This window comes from Stegostoma tigrinum, chromosome 31 (assembly GCF_030684315.1).
Source record: "Stegostoma tigrinum isolate sSteTig4 chromosome 31, sSteTig4.hap1, whole genome shotgun sequence".
Classification (NCBI taxonomy): domain Eukaryota; kingdom Metazoa; phylum Chordata; class Chondrichthyes; order Orectolobiformes; family Stegostomatidae; genus Stegostoma; species Stegostoma tigrinum.
The window spans coordinates 32384007-32404068 of NC_081384.1; the positions used below are offsets into that span (position 1 = coordinate 32384007).

At 42.8% G+C, this 20062-nt stretch overlaps 1 protein-coding gene across 9 annotated transcripts in view; it reads right to left on the bottom strand.

Moving 5' to 3' along the window:
* fmnl1a (formin-like 1a) overlaps nucleotides 1-20062 on the bottom strand; it is a 286119-nt gene that overhangs the window by 179314 nt on the left and 86743 nt on the right. For all 9 annotated transcript variants that reach the window (XR_007250443.2, XR_007250442.2, XM_059638694.1 and 6 more), the window contains exon 2: nucleotides 8550-8633. Coding sequence is in view for 7 of the 9 variants with exons in the window: in XM_059638694.1 (XP_059494677.1) it covers nucleotides 8550-8633 (84 nt within the window). In the remaining 2 variants the exon portion in view is untranslated. The remainder of the gene's footprint in view (nucleotides 1-8549; nucleotides 8634-20062) is intronic.

The following is a 20062-nucleotide window of genomic DNA, read 5'->3' on the forward strand; positions in this document are numbered from 1 at the left end:
GTCACTCAAAGCCTTCAGTCACACGTGACAAAGTTACTGTTTCAGTGAGGATACTGCTGGGTGTTTCCTTGTGTTAAAATACGTAAGTATGCAACTTCATTAGAAGGAGGATAGAAATTGCAAGAATGAATCTGAAATCAATGACCTTAGGTAATGCAACAATAGCTAACAGACACAAAGACTCTGTGGTAACGTTACTGTGGCCTTATGCAGCAAATAGTGAGGCCATTTCCTGTCTCCACATGGTTTCCATATAGCTTTGTGCTTCCAGTGTTCAATTCTCAACAATTCACCACCCAACTGTGCTATGCTCAGAGAGATTACGGTTCTGCAACTGACTACAAATCCAAGTTGACCATGGAAAAACCTCGCTAATGTGCAGAACATGCAGACACTTTTAAGCACAGAATATGGGGTCAAATTTTTGAAATCCCACTACTATTCAGGTGAATATCCTTCTCTGATGTCAGCAGGGATTCCAAGAGGCACCCACCTGGGCTATTATAGTGTGTTTGGTCTTAGTGTCAGTTTTGTTGAGCTTCACGGAATATTTCTCTGTGCTCTGGCAAGGTCTCTCACCGCACCTGACCGATCTTCACTCATTAGCGTCCCACCCCGTCCCCCTAGCACCCTCTTCTTTGGATTTGGCCCCATTCCACCTTGTGACGTACGCAGAACACACTGCTGGCACCAGAAACCTTGCATAGGCACAGTCTTTAAAAGGCCATGCCCCCGAACATGAACCCTGACCTAAGGTTATCCTTCTTGAATTGACTGAGATAACCAAGACAAACTTCCCAGCTTCATGTCTGTGCTAAACGGCACAGTGCGACAGGAACTTCCTAACTCTGACAGAGAGGCAAGGTACAAAAAAGACAAGGCAGGAAGGCCTGGTCAAAGTGGGTAAGAGCTAAGAAGCAGGTGAATAACCTCGAGCTGCCGCTCGGTTCAGCCCATTAGCATTGATGCAGCATTATAATGATAGTTGCATCCTGGAGTTCAGCATCGAAGGGCAGAAGCATACTGTAAGTGAACCAGAGATGTGCCAGGAAGGTTGTTAGATGCTAGCACGTGTCAGATTCTAATGTCCAGGTAGCCAGTGCCCATGGAGCATGCCCTGAGAGAAACCTGGTGTTCTTCACAGCTAGCTGTAAGTGGAAGTCTCCAAGAATCTGCTCTGACCATGTCAAGAATTCTTAGTATATAGCTTGTTCAGGGCGGACGTACAATAGAAAACTGATCATTAATTTGGCAGAATGTGTAGTTAATAAATTTGTTAACAAGCTGTAATCCTCCACAACGACAACTCATCACTCTGAAATCAGAAACTCGTCTCAACTTCCAGCATGTAATTAAAAGATGCAGTAAAATATCCCCAACATCAAAATAAGCCTTGTCGGACTTCTCAAACAACTCTACAATGTTTCCCACCATAGCCCACGTCATTCAAGTCCCTATAAGATTCCATCCACAGCTTCTCAATCAGGATTCTGAGGAAGGGTCACCGGACCCGAAACATTAACGGTGTTTTTTTCCTTCACAGATGTTGCCAGACCAGCTGAGCTTTTCCAGCAACTTTGTTTTTGTTCAAGATTCCACAAAGGTTCTGTACAATTTGAAAATTGCGCTAATTTTTAAAATACTTCACACATTAATGAATAATGCTCCTTTTCTTTGCACTTTCATCCATTTGTTCAAGAGTGCTATACTTTAATTGTTTATAGAATTGGTTGCATTTGATGAGGGTGTCACTTTGCTGGCTAGGCCAATGTTTATTGCCCATTCCTAGTTGCCCTTATAATGACGGAAGAGGACGAGGCAGAGAGGTTTGGAGTTCTGCAGGATTTCACAATGTGTTATAGGATCCTCAGCCAAGCCAAAGATCCAAAACTACTGTTACAAATTTTGGCTCAAAATAATACCCATGGAGGAACCATTCTCTTGCAGTAATGAGGGAGTGGAATATGTTGGCTTATGAATGTCTGATGCAATCAACTAAACCATCACTTTTTCCAGGCTACCTTAAACATTGAAATTTCGCACCCTAGAGGCTGAGATGCTGGAAGCCAAGGGAGGACACAGCCATTTGGTCAGTATTTGTTGGTTAACAGCACTGGCTGGAATCATCATCTGGCTGATAACCAGAGCACACAAAAGATCCACCTCCATTACCTGGCTTCCCAGAAGGTGTAAATGCAATCCTGATAACCCTCAGGGAATGCTAAAACATTCGGAGGCTAAGAGATTTGAGCTGCTGTTGGTTGGCTATGGCAGTCAGGAGGAAGTCAAAATGGTTTAGAGATCTCAACCAATTTAACCTTCAGGGGTTGAGAATACACAAGGCACTGTCCAGACAAATCCACAGCCGTGTATGTTTCACGCTCATCAAAGGTCTGCAGTTCCCTATTAGAATAGATTATACAGCACAGCAATAGGCCATCTGGCCCATTAGGCCTGTTTCAGGGTCTCGAACTGAAACGTCAGCTTTCCTGCTCCTCTGATGCTGCCTGGCCTGCTGTGTTCATCCAGCTCCATACCGTGTTATCTCTGATTCCAGCATCTGCAGTTCTTGCTATCTCTGAGGCCCGTATCAACTCCTTGTCCGAGCTCACCAATTAGCCCTGTTCTTCTGCTTGAACCCCACAACCATGTAATTTTTCCCCCCCTTTTATTATTTATCCACTTTCTTTTTGAAAGTTAGTTCTAAATTTGCTTTCACCACCCCATACAAAAGATAAATAGAAATTAAACTTCACTCCATGAATCTCTCGTCCAGTCTACATTCCCCGCCAACCCCACCACACCCGGCATCTTTCCCTGCAGCCACAGGAGGTGCTACACCTGCCCCTACACCTACTCCCTCACCCCCATCCAAGGCCCCAGACAAACAGCCTGACAGGGATTCACCTGTGCATCCTGTACCCTGGTCTACTCCATTTGTTGCTCCTGATGCCTCCTCCTCTACATCGGTGAGACCAAGTGCAGACTCGGTGACTGATTTGTGAAGCACCTGTGCTCTGTATACTATAATCAACACCACCTTCCAGTTGCCAAGCATTTTAATTCCCTTCCCACTCTCTCGGTCACATGTCCATCCTGTGCCTTCTCCAGTGTCTCAGTGGTGCCACAGGCGAACTGGAGGAACAATACCTCATATTCCGCCTCAGGACCCTACAGACTGATGGCCTTAACATAGCATCCACTAGTTTTAAAATCTCCCCACCCCGGCCTCGTCCCACATCCAACCCTCTATCTCATCACACCTCCTTGACCTGACACAACCCGTGCATCTTCTATCTACCCCACCATCCCACTGACCATTCCCTACTAACCCTATCTGCATTCTCCTATCACCATCCCACCTACCTTCCCCCGGCTCCACCCCTCCGTCCCCTATTTATTTCCAAGCTCCCTTCCCCCTCCCCGCTACTGATGAAAGGTCCCAAACCAAAACATCAACTTTCCTGCTCCCCTGATGCTGCCTGGTCTGCTGCGTTCCTCCAGTTCCACAGTGTATTGACGCTGTCTCCAGCATCGGCAGTTCTTGCTATCTCCAATACAGTCTGTCTACACAGCTATGTTTACTATCTATCCATACTCCACAGTGGTGTACTGATTTGGCATGGTGGCTCAGTAGTTAGCTGTGCTGCGTCGCAGCGCTGGGTTCCCAGGTTCTATCCTACCCGAGGATGATGGCTAGTGTGGAGTCTGCACATTCTCCCTATGTTTGCATGGGCTTCCCCACATGCTCTGGTTTTCTCTCACAGTCCAGAGATTTGCACGTTTAGGTGGATTCAGCCTTGCTAAATTGTCCATAGTATCCAGGGATGTTGAGGCTCGGTGGATTAGCCATGGGGAATGTTACAGGGATAGGGTAGGGGGTGGGTCTGGGTGGGAAGCACTTCAGAAGGTTGTTGTGTACTCAATGGGCTGAATGGCCAGCTTCCACACTGTAGGGTTTATATGATCCTAGGAGTCCTGGCCTACTGAACATATTCTAATGAAAAAGATAGTTTGCTTCCCAATTGACTTCAGGGCTCCAGCCATGACTCCCAATACAGAATGCACCCAATCAATAATCACTCCTGCTGCCAGGTCTACTTGGGTTAAAACCATTGATTGCCTGATGTTATGCTTCAATTATATAGGATGTTTGTGAGGCTGCATCTGAAGTACTCTGTACAATACTGATCACCATACTTAAGAAAGGATTTAATGCATAGGAAGCAGTTCAGAGAAGGTTTACTGGACTCTACCTGGAATGAGTGGATTGTGTTGTGAGGAAACATTAGGCAGGCTAGGCCCTGAAGAAGGGTCTAGGCCCGAAACATCAGCCTTCCTGCTCCTCTGACGCTGCTTGGTCTGCTGTGTTCATCCAGTTCCACACTGTATTGACGCTGTCTCCAGCATCTGCAGTTCCTACTATCTCTCAGATATTCTCTGTCTCAGCCCACTCTTCAAGAAAGGCCACCTAGACATGGATGCTGAAAAATTGCAATGGAATTGCAGCCCAAGATAACTCATAGTTCCTTCGGAAAAGAGGGCAAAAAAATTGTACTTTAAAGGAAGATCTTTCAACCCTATCCTGATAATTTTCTATTTCAGGTATCTACAGAAGTGATTTGTTTGAGATAATATTTTGGTGCGTCTCTGTAATGGTCCCAGCTTTGCTTTGGAATCTGTCATGCAGAGAATCACAGATATAACCCTAGATTTTAAATATTTTGTTGGTTAAGCTCGTCCTTGAATAAATTCTGTTTGCTGTAGCTGGATATGAACATGAGAATTATCATTTGCATTTTCAAATATTAGTCAAGCAGCTACTAAAACCCACAGAGCTACAGCTGAGTAGTAATAATGATCTGATTTTTGAAACAGTGTTATGTGGAGAATATATTAATTCCACCAGTGGGCTTGATGGAATTCTGCAGATAGCAAATGCTTAAAAGGATCAATTGATTTTCCTTTGCAAAAAGTCGAGTATATAAAAAAAGAGTTATTAAAGCATAATGAAGTCTGCAAGGGGCTTTTGACATGATGCTGGGCAGAAGGAGGAAGATGTGACTGATTCACGGCCTTATATATTCTGTGCTGCATTGCAGAAAGTGATTATATAAACATTCTCATCACACTGATATTGCTCCAAGCACCATTGCCAAAGTGGAAACCTGCACCTCATTTAGGATTTTCAATTGGGTCAACAGGACATCCACTTATAGCCCTGCCATAATGATTCAATTTTCATCCTTAACCTCATTTATGGGCTTTATGTCTTGAATTTCCAAGGATATTGGTTTGGCCACTTTTGGAATACAGCATTCAATTCTGGTCTCCCTGTTATAGGAAGGGTGTTGTGAAACTTGAACCGGTTCAGAAAAGATTTACAAGGATGTTGGCAGGGTTGGAGAGTTTGAGCTATAGAGGGAGGCTGAATAGACTGGGGCTATTTTTGTTGAAGGGTTGCAGGATGAGGGGGTGGCCTTATAGAAGTTTATAAAATCATGAGGGGAATGGATAGGGTGAATAGCCAAGGAGTTTTCCCCAGGGTACGGAAATCCAAAACTAGAGGGCATAGGTTTAAGGTGAGAAGGGAAAGATTTAATAAGGACCTAAGGGGCCCAACCTTTCCACACAGAGTATGGAATGAGCTGCCAGAGGAAGTGGTGGAGGCTGGTACAATTACAACATTTTTAAAAGCATCTGGGTGGGTATATGAATAGAAAGGGGTTAGAGGGATACAAACCAAATACTAGCAAATGGGACTAGATTAATTTAGGATATCTGGTTGGCATGGATATGTTGGACCGAGGATCTGTTTCCATACTGTACGGCTCTATGACTCTAAATAGTTAGTTCTGTATTAATGTCTTAGCTCCACTTTTTCAAATCTTTATGTTTTATGCAAAGGTATTGACATCTTTTCCTGGAGGTATTGACACATTGTAGATGCTTGGGTGCTAAGTGTCATCCAAACCAACTGGCCATTATTGGCCAGCAGATTTTGCTGATACAGCACATCACAGTGGAGTTTGTGTTCTTTCCATCCAATGTCTACATAGCTTCTGTGGATGTCACTGGATGATGATCTGGCATGTGGTTTACTTAATTTCCTACTCGCAAATCCTAATGTCAACCTTAATGTTCCTATTGTAGCGTACTAAAATCAACAGGCACCAGGGATTAAAACTCCTAATCTATTTGTCTTTGGCTATGCAATTAGAAGAGGGCAGATTTAAAAACAGCCAAAACACTACCCAGCAACATGTTTCTAAAGGGAGAAAAGTGAATCACTTCAAAGCACTCATGAAGGGTTAAAGCAGGGATACAGCCTCAAATAGAGTCCTGGATACTGCCTGCCATGTATCAGGATAAGGTGAAGATTCATGTAGAAACCAATAACATTGAAAGATATAAAATGACAGTCCTATAATGCAAGTTCCAGCAAGTACAGAATGGTAGTAAACATTACATTGTTCCCAAAACCACACAGCACTCTTGTACAATATATATAAAACAAAAGCTTAGTAAAAGAACAGAGATATATCAGTGTTACTGAGATTAGAGGATTGAATTTGGAATGCTCCAAGAGACAACGCTGTGTTCTCTCTCTGACCAGTTGTGTAGTGTGAGTTGAGGCATTAATTGACCATTTATGGGCTTTGATTGGTAGCAGGTCAAGTACGTCATCGCTGGAAATAACATACAAAATAGGGAGCGGGCTCAAGAAGCCCATTATCCCACCCTCTCACCACCTCTCTCACTGTTTCCAGAAAGGGGAAAATCTCCTCAAGATGTTTTGTAAAAAGATGGTCTGCAAAATACTTCTAAATGACTAATAGAAGAGCAAAATACTACAGGAGATCTGAAATAAAAGCAAAGCAGCCTGGAAAATCTTCGCAGAAAAGGCAACATTTGTTGGGAGAAGCAGAGTTAATGCTTCAGGCTGAGTGGCCCTTCATCAGAGGAATGGACAGGGGTGGGCCAGGGAGTTGGTTTCTGAAAGTTACTCCTACTCTTACCCCCAAGTCTGAAACCATGACCCATCTTGAAAAAAGACTAAAACAGATCAATCTAAAGGGATACGTTAGGGTGGAAGAATGGGCAGACAAATTGCAGGTAGAATTCGGTGCAAAGGAACATGAGGTTCTGTACATTGCAGAAATAATGAGAAAAGGAAGCATATTTGAAGGATGAGTATAAGTAGGAAGATGTGAATAGGAACAGACCTTTCTGCTTCTTGAGAAGACTATTGAGGAACTACACATTATCTCTATTTATCCATTGCTTCTCCATATCATTCTATATCCTGCCCCGGTAAACATTTATTGATCTCAATCACAGTAACTTCTACTACCCCACTAGCTACTTCTTTTTGGGGGATGACATTGGGGTTCAATGACATGTTTCTTTGAAAATACCAATGCAGCTGAAAACACAATAAAAATGCTAAAAGCTTTAAAAATAGAGGATGTAAAGACAAGAGGGCAATACATTTCTACCAGCTAATGTTTAGCCAGTTAGAGTAATGTGTCCACTTCATGTAGATTGAGGTACGCAGCATGAATTCATAAATGTATTGCCAGGACTGGAAAGATGATGAAGAAATGGATGAAAGGAAGTTTCATGGGGATTTAAAGGAAAACTCACGAAGTGGTTTAAAAAGGTGAATCAAGGAAGACAATATCTCTGGTTAGGGAATTATGATTATAAAGGATCACAAAAGTAATATCGTAATGTGACAGTGAGAAGAAGGCTAGGAGAATAGGTTTTAGATGGAAAGTTGGTGGAACAGAGAATGCATTTCCACAGGGAATAGACGAAATGGACAGTAATGTATTTTGCAAGGAAAGAAGTTAAGCATTTGAAGCCGAGCTGTATAAAGCTAAGGAAATACAGGAGGGCAGTGGGAGTGGTGTTACATTACATGAACATAGCACAATGGCATGATGTGTAGAATGACCACTTCCATGTATAAACTTTTTTGGCTCCTGACCTGTCAGTGGAGGAAATTACTTGCGAACTTGGGCTGCTTTGATAAGGAAAGTGAATCAGTGATGTTGGATCCTTAGACAACCTTCAATATCTGAGATCAGAAGAGCTGATAACATTTTCAATTAATCTCAAAGAATTGAAGACTGATGGAAGTTGCGAAGGAATGTTGACCATCTAAATCTATGTAAGCAAAGACCAAATTGATAAACTGTCAGATGTAACTAAATCTCATTCTTCAATTGCTACCTATTTAAACTTTGCCCCAGCAATGTGTTTCATTAATGAGTATTGCTGTAAACTGTCGCATAAGTTTTTCATCAAGGCAAACTTAAGGATGCCAAAATTCCAGACAATTGCAGTCATATTCTCCTGTGGTAGAAATTGTTGCGATCATTTGAAGTTTGGCATTCTTGTATTTGTCCTGATGAGTACAAGATGACATATTTTGACAACAAACCTCTCTTTTCTATATTATTTAAATCAATCACTGTTTAGTTGATGTAGTAAGACACTGTAAGATCCAAGTGAAATCCGAGTGCAGATTAATCTCTAGTTACCTGATCGCAGATAAGTTCCCATTTCTTCTCATTGTCGTACTGGCTCAGCAACTTCACCTTGTCTGGAGGCAGGTTCATACAATTCTGCAGAGAAATGGAGGACAGGAGTGTTACAATCATGGCTGAGGAACTTGTAGAACATGAGAGATTCCTGGACAGAGCTGTAACCCCTTTTCTAAGATTATGGAATAAGGTTGTCTGCAGAACTTGTACAAAATCCACAGGTGCTGTGTACACACTCTGTCGTTTTAATCTAATGGATATTTTGTTGAACTTTACAAGCTGCAAGGCATATGATAACTACCATCATTTTATAGCGTAGAGCAGATTTGTGTCCCCTTGGCCTCCTGCTCCTATTTCTTAGATTTACACAGCTTTAGATGAAATGGGTCGGCATGGACTTGTTGTACAGAAGGGTCTGTTACCATGCTGTACATCTCTCTGACTCTAAATGAAAGTCTCTGGACAGGTCAATAGATTTTTTGGGAATTAAGGCAACTAAGGGATTTTTGGTTTGAGCAGAAAGATGTATTTAAGGTAGATCAGGCATGATCTTCTCAAATAACAGAGAAGGCTTGAGAGGCCAAATAGCACATACCTGTTGCCATCTTTTACATTATGAATAGAATTTTTGATTTATTATTATGTGTTTAAAATTTCAAAGGCTTCTTCCTTTATAATTTCATCAAACAGGAGTGTGCAAACTGCAGCCTGAGGCCCACAGATAGATGGTCCAATCTGCAGAGTCTAACCAACTCGCCTGTAGTGTTTAAATTTCTTTCCCACTGGTTTATTCAGTTTCAATAGTGGAAGCCGTGAGATTTGTAAAGAGCTGTCCCTACTGTTCCATAAATTTCAAATTAGACTTCTAAGAGCAGGTTAAAATCAACAGTTTGGGGTTTAAATATTATATGAGTTCAGCAAGGTCTAATAAGCTGTGAAACAGCTCTCAAAGATGAACGGTCGGATCTGTACTAACAATTCTGGTTGAGATAGAGCCATAGAGGTGTCCAGCATGGAAACAGGCCCTTCGACCCAAAACATTCATCCTGAATAAGTTTCCTAAAGTGAATATGTCCAACATGTCTGCATTTGGCCCCTATCCCTCTAAACCTTTCCTATTCATATACCTGTCCAAATGTTTGTTAAGTGCTGTAATTGTACCTGCCTCCACCACTTCTTCTGCCAGCTTGTTCAATATGCGCAATTGCCCTCTGTAGGAAAAAGTTGCCTTTCAAGACACTTTTAAATTTTTCCTCTCACCTTCAACTTGTGCCCTCAAGTTTTGCACTCCTCTATAATGGGGAAAAGGCCTTTGCTCTTCACTTTATCCATGCCTCTCATCATTTTACAAACCTCTATAAGATTACCCCTCGGCCTCCGACGCTCCAGTGAAAAAGTCCCAGCCTATCTAAGCCTCTCCTCATAATTTAAACCTCCAATCTCGGTAACATCCTAGTAGATCTTTTCTGCAGCCTTTCCAGTTTAACTGCACTGAAAACAAAATTTCCAACAACTCAAAACAAGAAGGTATTTAAATAAGTAATGCCATTCATATGGAACAAAGAGATTACTGAGCATTCAGCACCTCACTCTGACATGCACAGTTATAAAAGTCTCATCCCATTTGGTATGAAGTCACTCCAAGACTTACCAACAACGCAATGCTAGTTTTTTGATTTCTGTGTGATGTTTATGGAAGACCATTCTTTACAAAGCTTCTTCTCAAATTGTTTTTACTGTTTAGGGTATTTTCCAGCCCTGAGACTGTTTTGACCATTTTGCAATGAAAATAATTTTATGAATACTTCCATTTACTGGTGGGGCCTGTTCGGGCCCCAGTTGATGCAGGACTACCCAAGCCAGGTTTAATTGCATTAAACAAAATCTCCAAGTGTCCTCGGTCTAGCAATCTCCTTCAAGAGATCAAAAGATTCCAGAGAAACAAGGAGATTGTACAATTGTGAAGAGCAAGCAGAAGATTTTTACAAGTGGGCGTCCTCGCTAAGCTCCACTTGGAAAAGCCTATACAAGCTTCTTTAACTGTAGGAGTTTGCATATATCAAAAGTGAGAAAACACATCCAAAAATGGAATCCTCAGATAACAGCTCTCACGAATAAATGCTCAAAAAAATGAGAGAAGTTCGTGAAAATTGTATCTTATGCTATATTTGTGTTGATGGGTTTGTCAGGTTAATTTTTAAAAAATTATTTTTGGCTTATGGATGTTCCTGGTAAGAATGATTTACACCCTCCTCTCTAATTGGCTTGTCACGCTATTGGTCACCCTTCTTCAAACCCTGCAAATGATTCTTTGATATACTAAGTGATGTATTGGTTTCTTAGAGAACAAGTTGTGGAATTGGAGTGATGCATGTGCTGCACTAAGGAAGGATGAAATAAAAACTTTTCTGAAGGAGTTGGGTGTTTATGACAATTTGAAAACTCAATGATTACTGTTACAGTTATCAGTTCTTAAAGTAAAATTTTCAGGAATTTGAACAACATCTGAATTACTTGACTGTCTGTCCAAGACTGCCTACAGCTCTTCATAGAACAAACACCATCAGCGTAGCTGTTTGACTGACTTAAAGTCAGTGTTTAGACACTTCCTGTTCTGGGTATTGTTGCAAAGACAGATCTAATACGACTCTCAAAATTGGCAATAGGTTTATTCATTCCTTCGAGCCTGCCCTGCTGTTCAATACCACATTAAGCTGGTTTTCTGCCTCCTTACCATTTCCTTATTGAGTCTGTCTATCCCTTGATTCTCTGGGAGATCAAAAACCTATTTACCTCAGACTAGAATAGAATCAACAATGAATAATCCACAGGGGAGACAATCAAAATTCAAGTGAAGCTGATAAAGATAGGCAGAGGAACTTTGCATGTAGACCTGGTGGTTGAGTCTCAGTCTTAGATGTTCGACAGTTTATCCTGAGACAAAGTCCCTTTTCTAGATTCTCCAGTTAGGAATGAACCTCTCGGTGTCTACCCTGTCCATTACCTTAATCAATCAGATCACCTCTCACTGTTAGACAGTGCAGAGAGTGTGGGCCCAAGTTACTTGGCCTCTTTTTGTGGTCCTTTCATTCCTGCTCCTCTGATGCTGCTTGGCCTGCTGTGTTCATCCAGCTCTACACCTTGTTGTCTCCTTTGAAGAAAGGCAGGTGCAGTCGCTTGATAAACTGAAAAGAAGATCTCCATAGTCTCTGTTGGAAACGGTACAAAGTTTTATGCCACTGAAGAGTTCAGCTCAGTGGTTAGCACTGCTGTCTCACAGCACCATGTAAACCCGGTTCAACTCCACCCTTACGGGGACTGTCTGTGTGGAGTTTACATGTTCTCCCCGTGTCTGTGTGGGCTCCCTCTGGGTGCACCAGTTTCCTCTGAAGATGTGCAGGCTAGGTGGATTGGCCATGCTATATTGCCCAAAGGATCCAGGGATGTGGTGGATGAGACATGGGAAATGCAGTGAGTGGGATATGGTAGGGAGATGGGTCTGGGTAGGACGGTCTTTGGAGGTTCAATGGGGGCTTATTAAGCTGAATGGCCTGCTTTCACACTGTAGGGGAGTCTATGATTCAAGAAAATGCCCTGAACGTCAGGGTCTTCAGTGTCATTTACTGTTAACTAGTAAAATGGTTGTACCAGGCACAGAGAATAGGCCTCATATTAGGGAGCTTGTGCTTGTATTGCATTCATTGGGCATGTGTGGTTTAGTATTCCATTCCAGAATCTTGTGAACTGCTAGACTTTCATTGCATTCCAAATCAGTGACATAACAGTGGCTACAAGAGCAGTTCAGAGAGGCTAGGAACATTGCAATAAGTAACTCAACTCCTGACTCCCCAAAGCCTGTCAACCCATCTACAAGGCACAAGGCAGGAGTTTGATGGAATCCATTTGCCTGGATGAGATAAATAAGCTCGACACCATCCAGGACAAAGCAACCCAACTGATTGCCACTGCATCCACTCCCTCCACCACCAACGCAGTGTGTACTATCTACAAGATGCACTGCAGGAATTCACTAAATATCCTCAGACAGCACCTTCTAAACCCACGGACTGCTGCCATCAAAAGGACAAGGGCAGCAGATACAATGGGAACACCACACTCTGTAAGTTCTCTTCCGAGCCAAACATCATCCTGACTTGGAAATATATCACCATCACTTCACTGTCACTGGTTCAAAATCCTAGAATTCCCTCCCTAAAGGCATTATACCTAAAGGCAGTCTACCTATTGCACATGGACTGCAGCGGTTCAAAAAGGCAGCCCACCACCACCTTCTCAAGGGCAACGAGGGATGGGCAATAAATGCTGGCCAGTCAGCGACACCCACATCCCATGAGTGAATAAGAAGCGTCACACAGGAAGGTGGTAGTCAACTATCAATTGAACTAATGCAATCTGTTGGGGGAGGGACAGGTATGCCCAAAATGCTGTTTGGAAGGGAATTCCAAGAATTGGACCAAGTGACAAGTGAAGGACAAAGATGGTGTGTGGCTTGAGGGGGAACTTGCAAATGGCGGTTAAAGAAGAATCACAGAATCTCTATAATGTGGAAACAGGCCCTTTGACCCAACAAGTCCACACCAACCATCACAGCATCCCATCCAGACCCATCCCCCTATAACACACCTAATCTAGACATCCCTGAAACGCTATGGGCAATTTAGCATGGCCAATTCATCTGGCCTGAACATCTTTGGACTGTGGGAGGAAACCCACACAGGCACTGGGAGAATGTGCGAACTCCACACAGACAGTCCTCCAAGGGTGGAACTGAACCCGGATCCCTGGCACTGTGAGGCAGCAGTACTAACCACTGAGCCACCACACCACCCCTCAGTGGTGTTGCCAAGTATCCGCTGTCCTGGTCCTTCCAGGTGATAGAGGTTAGTAGTTTGGCATGTGCTGTCAAATGGGGCCTTGGTGAATTGTTGCAGTGCATCTTGTAGATGGTACGTATTGTTGCCAACCTGTGTCCACTTATCATGAGTATCTATGTGCCACAGACCATGTGCAAAGTAAAGGAGAAGATTTCATCTTCCTCCCACTGCTCACCTCACCATTCTCAAGACCACTGTAATAGTGTGCAGTTATATTGTAGCACTAGCTGTCCTGAGTACAGTGATGGAACTTTCCAGAGAGAGCCATGCAAGTCAGTAAAACAGTAATTACTGAGGCAAAAGAAACAAAAATGTTACACTCTCTGCTACAGCAGCGCTGAATATGTGAGAAGCACAACTACAATCTCGAAATGAGAACAATGGTTCACTAAAGTCAGAAAATTATAAATTTAATTCTCATTCGGGACACGTGAGGACATCATCATGCCCTGACTAAGTGCTTCATTGCTGATTGTTGGAAGAGAAGCTGTACTGAAGTCCTGTCTGTCTCTTATGGGCAGACAGAGGATCCCATGGCACTGTTTGAAGACAAGCAAAGGAGCTTTACGCAGGCTTGTGGCCAATATTTGCTGCTCAACAAACACCACCAATGGCCCCATGTATTATCGCTGGACTGTTAATCCAGAGATCCACGGAATGTTCTGGGGATCCAGGTTCAAGTACGGCCACAGTAGATGGCGGAATTTGAATTCATTATAAATCTGGAATCAAGATCCGATGATCACCATTGTTGATCGCTGGAAGAACCCACCTGGTTCACTGAAATCCTTTGGGGAAGGCCCATATGTGACTCCAACCCACAGCAATGTGGCTAACTCTCAACTGCCTTCTGGACAATTAGGAATAGGCACTAACTGCTGGCCTTGCCAACGATGCTCTCATCCCGTGAATGATTAAAAGAAAAGCAGATTATCTGGAAATGTGATAATGAGAACTGCAGATGCTGGAGAATCCAAGACAGTAAAATGTGAGGCTGGATGAACACAGCAGGCCAAGCAGCATCTCAGGAGCACAAAAGCTGACGTTTCGGGCCTAGGCCCTTCATGATGAAGGGTCTAGGCCCAAAACGTCAGCTTTTGCGCTTCTGAGATGCTGCTTGGCCTGCTGTGTTCATCCAGCTCCACACTTTGTTACCTGGAAATGTATTTTGTTGTTGCAAGCCAGAGTTGGCTGTCCACTTCCATTTTATGAAAGTGAGTTTATTTTCGCGTACTGTACTTCATTGGCAGTGAATTACTCTGGGATTTCTTAAGGTTGTGAAAGGTGCTACATTAATGCAACTTCGTTCTTCTCCATTTCTCCACCTTCTGTTTATTTATAAGAAGCATCTTCCTTGTCAGAGGTAAAATCTCCACTCTGTTCTGTAAGTGAACACCCTGCAGTGTGTTACTGATACAATGCAATACTGCTGGCTGTGTCTGGACCTAGATCTGCCTGTGGGAAATACTATACAGGAGGAAAGAGAGGATCGTGGGAACACACCTTTGACCCTCCCCATCTCCCATCATGAACACAAACAGCCGACAGTGGGGCTGAGCACTAAGTCATTTCACTACCACAATGTTAAAGAAAAAAAAAATCAGCAGCAGATCCTTCCATGACCAAATATTCCCTCAATTTAAAAATAACATCCAGTAGAAACAGAGTCGATTCTGTCTCTTTGTCCATTGGTGTCTCTCTGCTTTGCACAATACAAACGTTTCCTTTCATCAAATGCTAAATACAGATATCCTGTAAATAGCAAACGCACTTCAAGCACTGACTGTATGAAAACAATACAAATAGAGACCTGCTTGATAGCAAATGAGAGATCTGCAGAGGTGAGGCTAGGCTACTTCTCAAGAAATACAATTCTCTGCAGTTTATAAATTGTTTCATGCTAATTCATTTAAAATATTCACATGTTCCATACCTGGACATAAAAGGGAAAATGTTATTGTATTGGCAGTGAAAGATTGGAACATGGATATATAGGTACAGGAGCAGGCCATTCAATCTATTGAGCCTGCTCTGTTATTTATAGCTATCATTGCTGATCAAACACTCAATGCCTTTTACCCAACGGCATCCCAATAACTCCTCATGCCATTGGTAATCAAAAATTTTTAAAAATTCATTCATGGAATGAGAGCTTCGCAGGCTAGGCAGCATTTATTGCCCATCCCTAATTGCCCAGAGGGCAGTTAAGAGTCAATCACATTTCCGTGGATCTGGAGTCACATCTGTGGGTCCTGACCAAAGTAAGGATGGCTATTTCCTTCCCAAAAGGACATTAGTGAACCAGATGTGTCTTTCTGACAATTAACTGTGGATCATGGTTATCATTAGACTTTTAATTTCAGATTTTTGTTGTATTAAAATTCCACCACCAGCCACAGCTGGATTTGAACCTGGGTTCCCAGGATTAATGGGCTAGTGACAGCACCACTATGCCACCACCTCCTCTAGATATGAGAAGCTATTTTAAACATCCTTAAAATGAGCTTCTCAGCCCTCAGTGGTAAAGGATGCTGAATAAAATAATTTCATCATGGTCTGAAATGTCATCCTAAATGGCACAGGCTCAAACGGCCAAATGGATTCCTCCTGCACCTGTTTTCTAGGTTTTTTTTCCATGTTTATTATTAAATTGTGTCCCCTGGTTCTAGTCTGCCAAACCAGGGGTACATCTCACCTGCGTCTACACTTTGTCTTAGTGTAGGTTTCAATAAGGTCACCTGTAATTCTTCGAAACTCTGCAGAATATAATCTCAGTTCTCTTTGGAAGACAGTTCTGTCATCCTGCGAAAGAAATCTTATGAACCTTTGATGTGGTATGACCATACTATCTTTCCTGGGATAAGGAGAACAAAGCTGCACAGAAGACTCCAGGTGGGATCTCACCAGGTTTCTACGCAATTGAAGCAAGACCTCACCACTCCTGTACTCAAATCAAATCCTCCTGCAATAAATTCCATTAGCTCTCCTTATAGCTTGCTGCACCTACATGTGACTTATTGACAAAAACACCAAGGTCCCTTTGAAGCTCTACACTGTCCAACCTCTCACCATTTAAGAAATACTCTGTATACCTGTTCTTCCTAGCAAAGTGGGTAACCTGACATTTTTCCACATTATTTCTCCTCTGCCCTTTCCTGGCCCAATCACTCACCCCTGTTCATTTCCTCCTGAGAATGTTTTACATCTTCCTCACAACACACATTCCTGCTTAGCTTTGCGTCATCTGCAAATTTGAAAACATTACATTCAACATATATTATGAATGGCTAGAGCCTAAGTTCTGATCCTTACAGTATCCCACCAGTCAGAGCCTCCTAGTATGAGAAGGTCTATGTATTTCTACCCTCCATTTTCTGCCTTTTTGACAATCCTTCATCCATGCCAGTACAGTACCTCTTACAGTATATGCTTTTATTTTGCCAAACAATATCCTATAAAGATCTTATCAAAGGCCTTCTGAAAATCCAAACATATTTTCCAAATACATCCATCAACTCCCTTTTATCAATTTTATGACTAACATCTTCACAAAGCGCAAGCAACTTGTAAAACATGATGTTCCTTTCGCTAATCCATGTTGGCCATGCTCAATTAGAACATTCTTATCCAATTTGTGGCAGCCTTTATGATTAGACTTCAACATTGTCTCGACTACTACTAATTATCATTTTGTAATTGTAGGGTGAAAACTGTGAGCAGAGATGTCAGTGTGGTTCAGCTGGCAGCACCCTGACCTCAAGGCCACCAGTTCATAGGTTATACGTCATTGTCCAAAGCAAATTTATACTCAAAGATGTTGATCTTTGATCAGATCATAACAATGCATTTCTGCTAATAATATAAGAACATAAGACCTCACAACACATTTGACCCTTAAGCCTGCTTTGCCAGTTTGGTACAATCATGGCTGATCTCATCTCAGCCTCCTCCAGTGAGACATCACATGCTAACTGGAAGAGCAACACCTCATAGTCCACCTTGGGAACCTGCAGCCCAATGGCCTAAACATTGAATTCACCAGTTTTAAAATCTCCCCACCTGTGACCGCATCCCATGTCTAACCGTCCCTCTCTTCCCTGCCTCCTTGACCTGTCACAACCTGTCCATCTTCTCTCCCACCCATCCCACTGACCAATCCCCACCACTGCCTACTTGCACTCACCTATCGCCATCCCACCAACCTTCCCCAGCCCCACCCCCTCCTCTCTATTTGTTTCTGAGTTCCCTCCCCCTCTCCCATTTCTGAAGAAGGGTCCCGACTCGGAACGTCACCTTGCCTGCTCCTCTGATGCTGCCTGGCCTTCTGTGTTCCTCCAGCTCTACACTGCATTGTCTCTGACTCCAACATCGGCAGTTCTTGCTATCTCTACTCCACTTTCCTGCCCAGTCCCCATAACCCTTCAACCCACTGCTAATTAAATAGCTGTCTTCTTTCTCCTTCAATTTATTCAGTGTCCACATATCCTCTGTATTCTCAGGTGGTGAATTCCACAGATTCATAACCCTTTAAGAGAAGTAATCACCTCATCTTGGTTTTACATCTGCGTTCCTCATCTGAAACTATGACCTCTTGTTCTAGATAGTCCCAAAAAGGGAAACACACACTCCGCGTCTAACTTGTCAACCTCCTTCAGCATCTTATACGGCTATTTCAGATTTTTCTCTCATTCTTCTAAACATAACTGATGGGAAATAATGTGTATCTCTCTTCATAAAACTAGCCTTTCATCTCCGGAATTAATCTCGTGAACCTTCTCTGAACTGCATCCAATGCAATTACATCCTTCCTCAAGTAAGGGGATCAAAACTGTACACAGCACTCCAATAATCGCGATTACTAGTCCTGAAACTGCAGTGATAACAGAGGAGTATAACTTAATTAGTAGACATGAGAAAGCCTCAATTCTCAGTCAAGTACACTTGGTCTCTCGAGCTGTCACACTACAATTTACTTCATAGAGCATCTTCCACCTCATTCTTCAAATTAGCACAGTTCAGTCCCCTGTATCCCCTTAGTTTCAGAATGAGCCTTCTCAGGCACTTGCAGTTCTCGAACACATGGACCATGAGTGCAGACTGAGGACTTGGTGAATACATTGTCTGACTAGTTAATTTAGGCCAACACTACTATCTCTGAGCTGGCCTCATGCTTCTGTTTTGATTCCTCTCACGAAACATCTCATTTCTCCCTTATAGTTCTCTATATTTCGGGCACTTGAGCCCACAGTGATCTGCCCTGCTGCGTCCCATCATGAGCCAGGTTTTGCTCTGACGTTTCCGTATCCTCATTTCACTTCTGCTCTCTTCCTTTTCTGTCCCTACTTGCATGCTTTGACTATCACCTTGAACCCCTTACACTCTCTCACTTGTTCATTGTCTGGCGTTCTCACATCTCAACTGTGAAGACCCTCACAGTTTCACCATTTGTCAAACTGTTCCAAATATTCTCCATTTACACATTTAGCATTGCCTTTTCTGATTCTACCTCAGTCCTGATCTGATTTGTATCCCCTGGGGCTTGAAGAGCAGGCAGCCTAGATATTTATCAGTATGATACCAGAGTCTAGAGGGCGGGTTACACAAACATAGCTGGAACTGCCTTTAAAGTTCTTTCATGGGACGTAGACTTCACTGGCAAGGTAAACATTTGTTGTCTATCCCTTACGGAATCATTTAATTGTCAATATGATTGATTTGGATCTAGAGTCGCATGTAGACCAGACCAGGTCAAGATAGTAGATTTCCTTCACTGAAGGACATTATTAAACTTGATAATTTGACGAGGATCAATGATGGCTTCATGGTCATCATCATCACTGATATCAGCATCCAATTCCAGATTTTATTTGTTGAATTTAAATTCTGAACCTCTTCCCTGAGAGCACTGAATCCCTACATTGTGCAAGCAGACCATTTGGCCCATCAAGTCTACAATGACCTTTCAAAGGGCTTCCCATTGCACCTATCCTATTCCTGCAACCCTACATTTCCCATGGCTAATCCATGTAGCCTGCACCTCCCTGGATGCTATGGGCAACTTAGTGTGGCCAATCCACTCAACCTGGACATCTTTGGACTATGGAATGAAACCAGAGGTCGCTGAGGAAACGCACGCAGAAACAGGGAGAATGTGCAAACTCCACACAGACGGTCACCGAAGGGTAGATCCAAAACTAGATCGCTGGTGCTGCGTGGCAGCAGTGCTAGCCACTGAGCCACCATGCCACCCTGACTGAGCCTGGAGCTCTGAATTATTCATCCACTGGCATCCCCCCATACCGCCATCTCTGTTTTACTGCCCTGCATGTGGAAGGTTGAAGGGTGATCCAAACGAACTATTTAAATAGAAAAACAACAGGCTGGATAAATCCTTGGGCTTGGTAATCCAGAACAAGGGGGCGGAATTTTAAATGGAGAGTTCAGCCATTCCAAATCAGAATACTTTTTCACAGAAAAATGTCACAAGAACCTGGAACTGTCCTCCTAAAAGCAGAAGTGAGGAATCAGATCTGGGATTGATAGTTTTTTTTCTTTGTTAAATAGGCATATCAAAGGATGTAAAGTTCAGGGAGATACATAGGTTTCTGAGGTCCA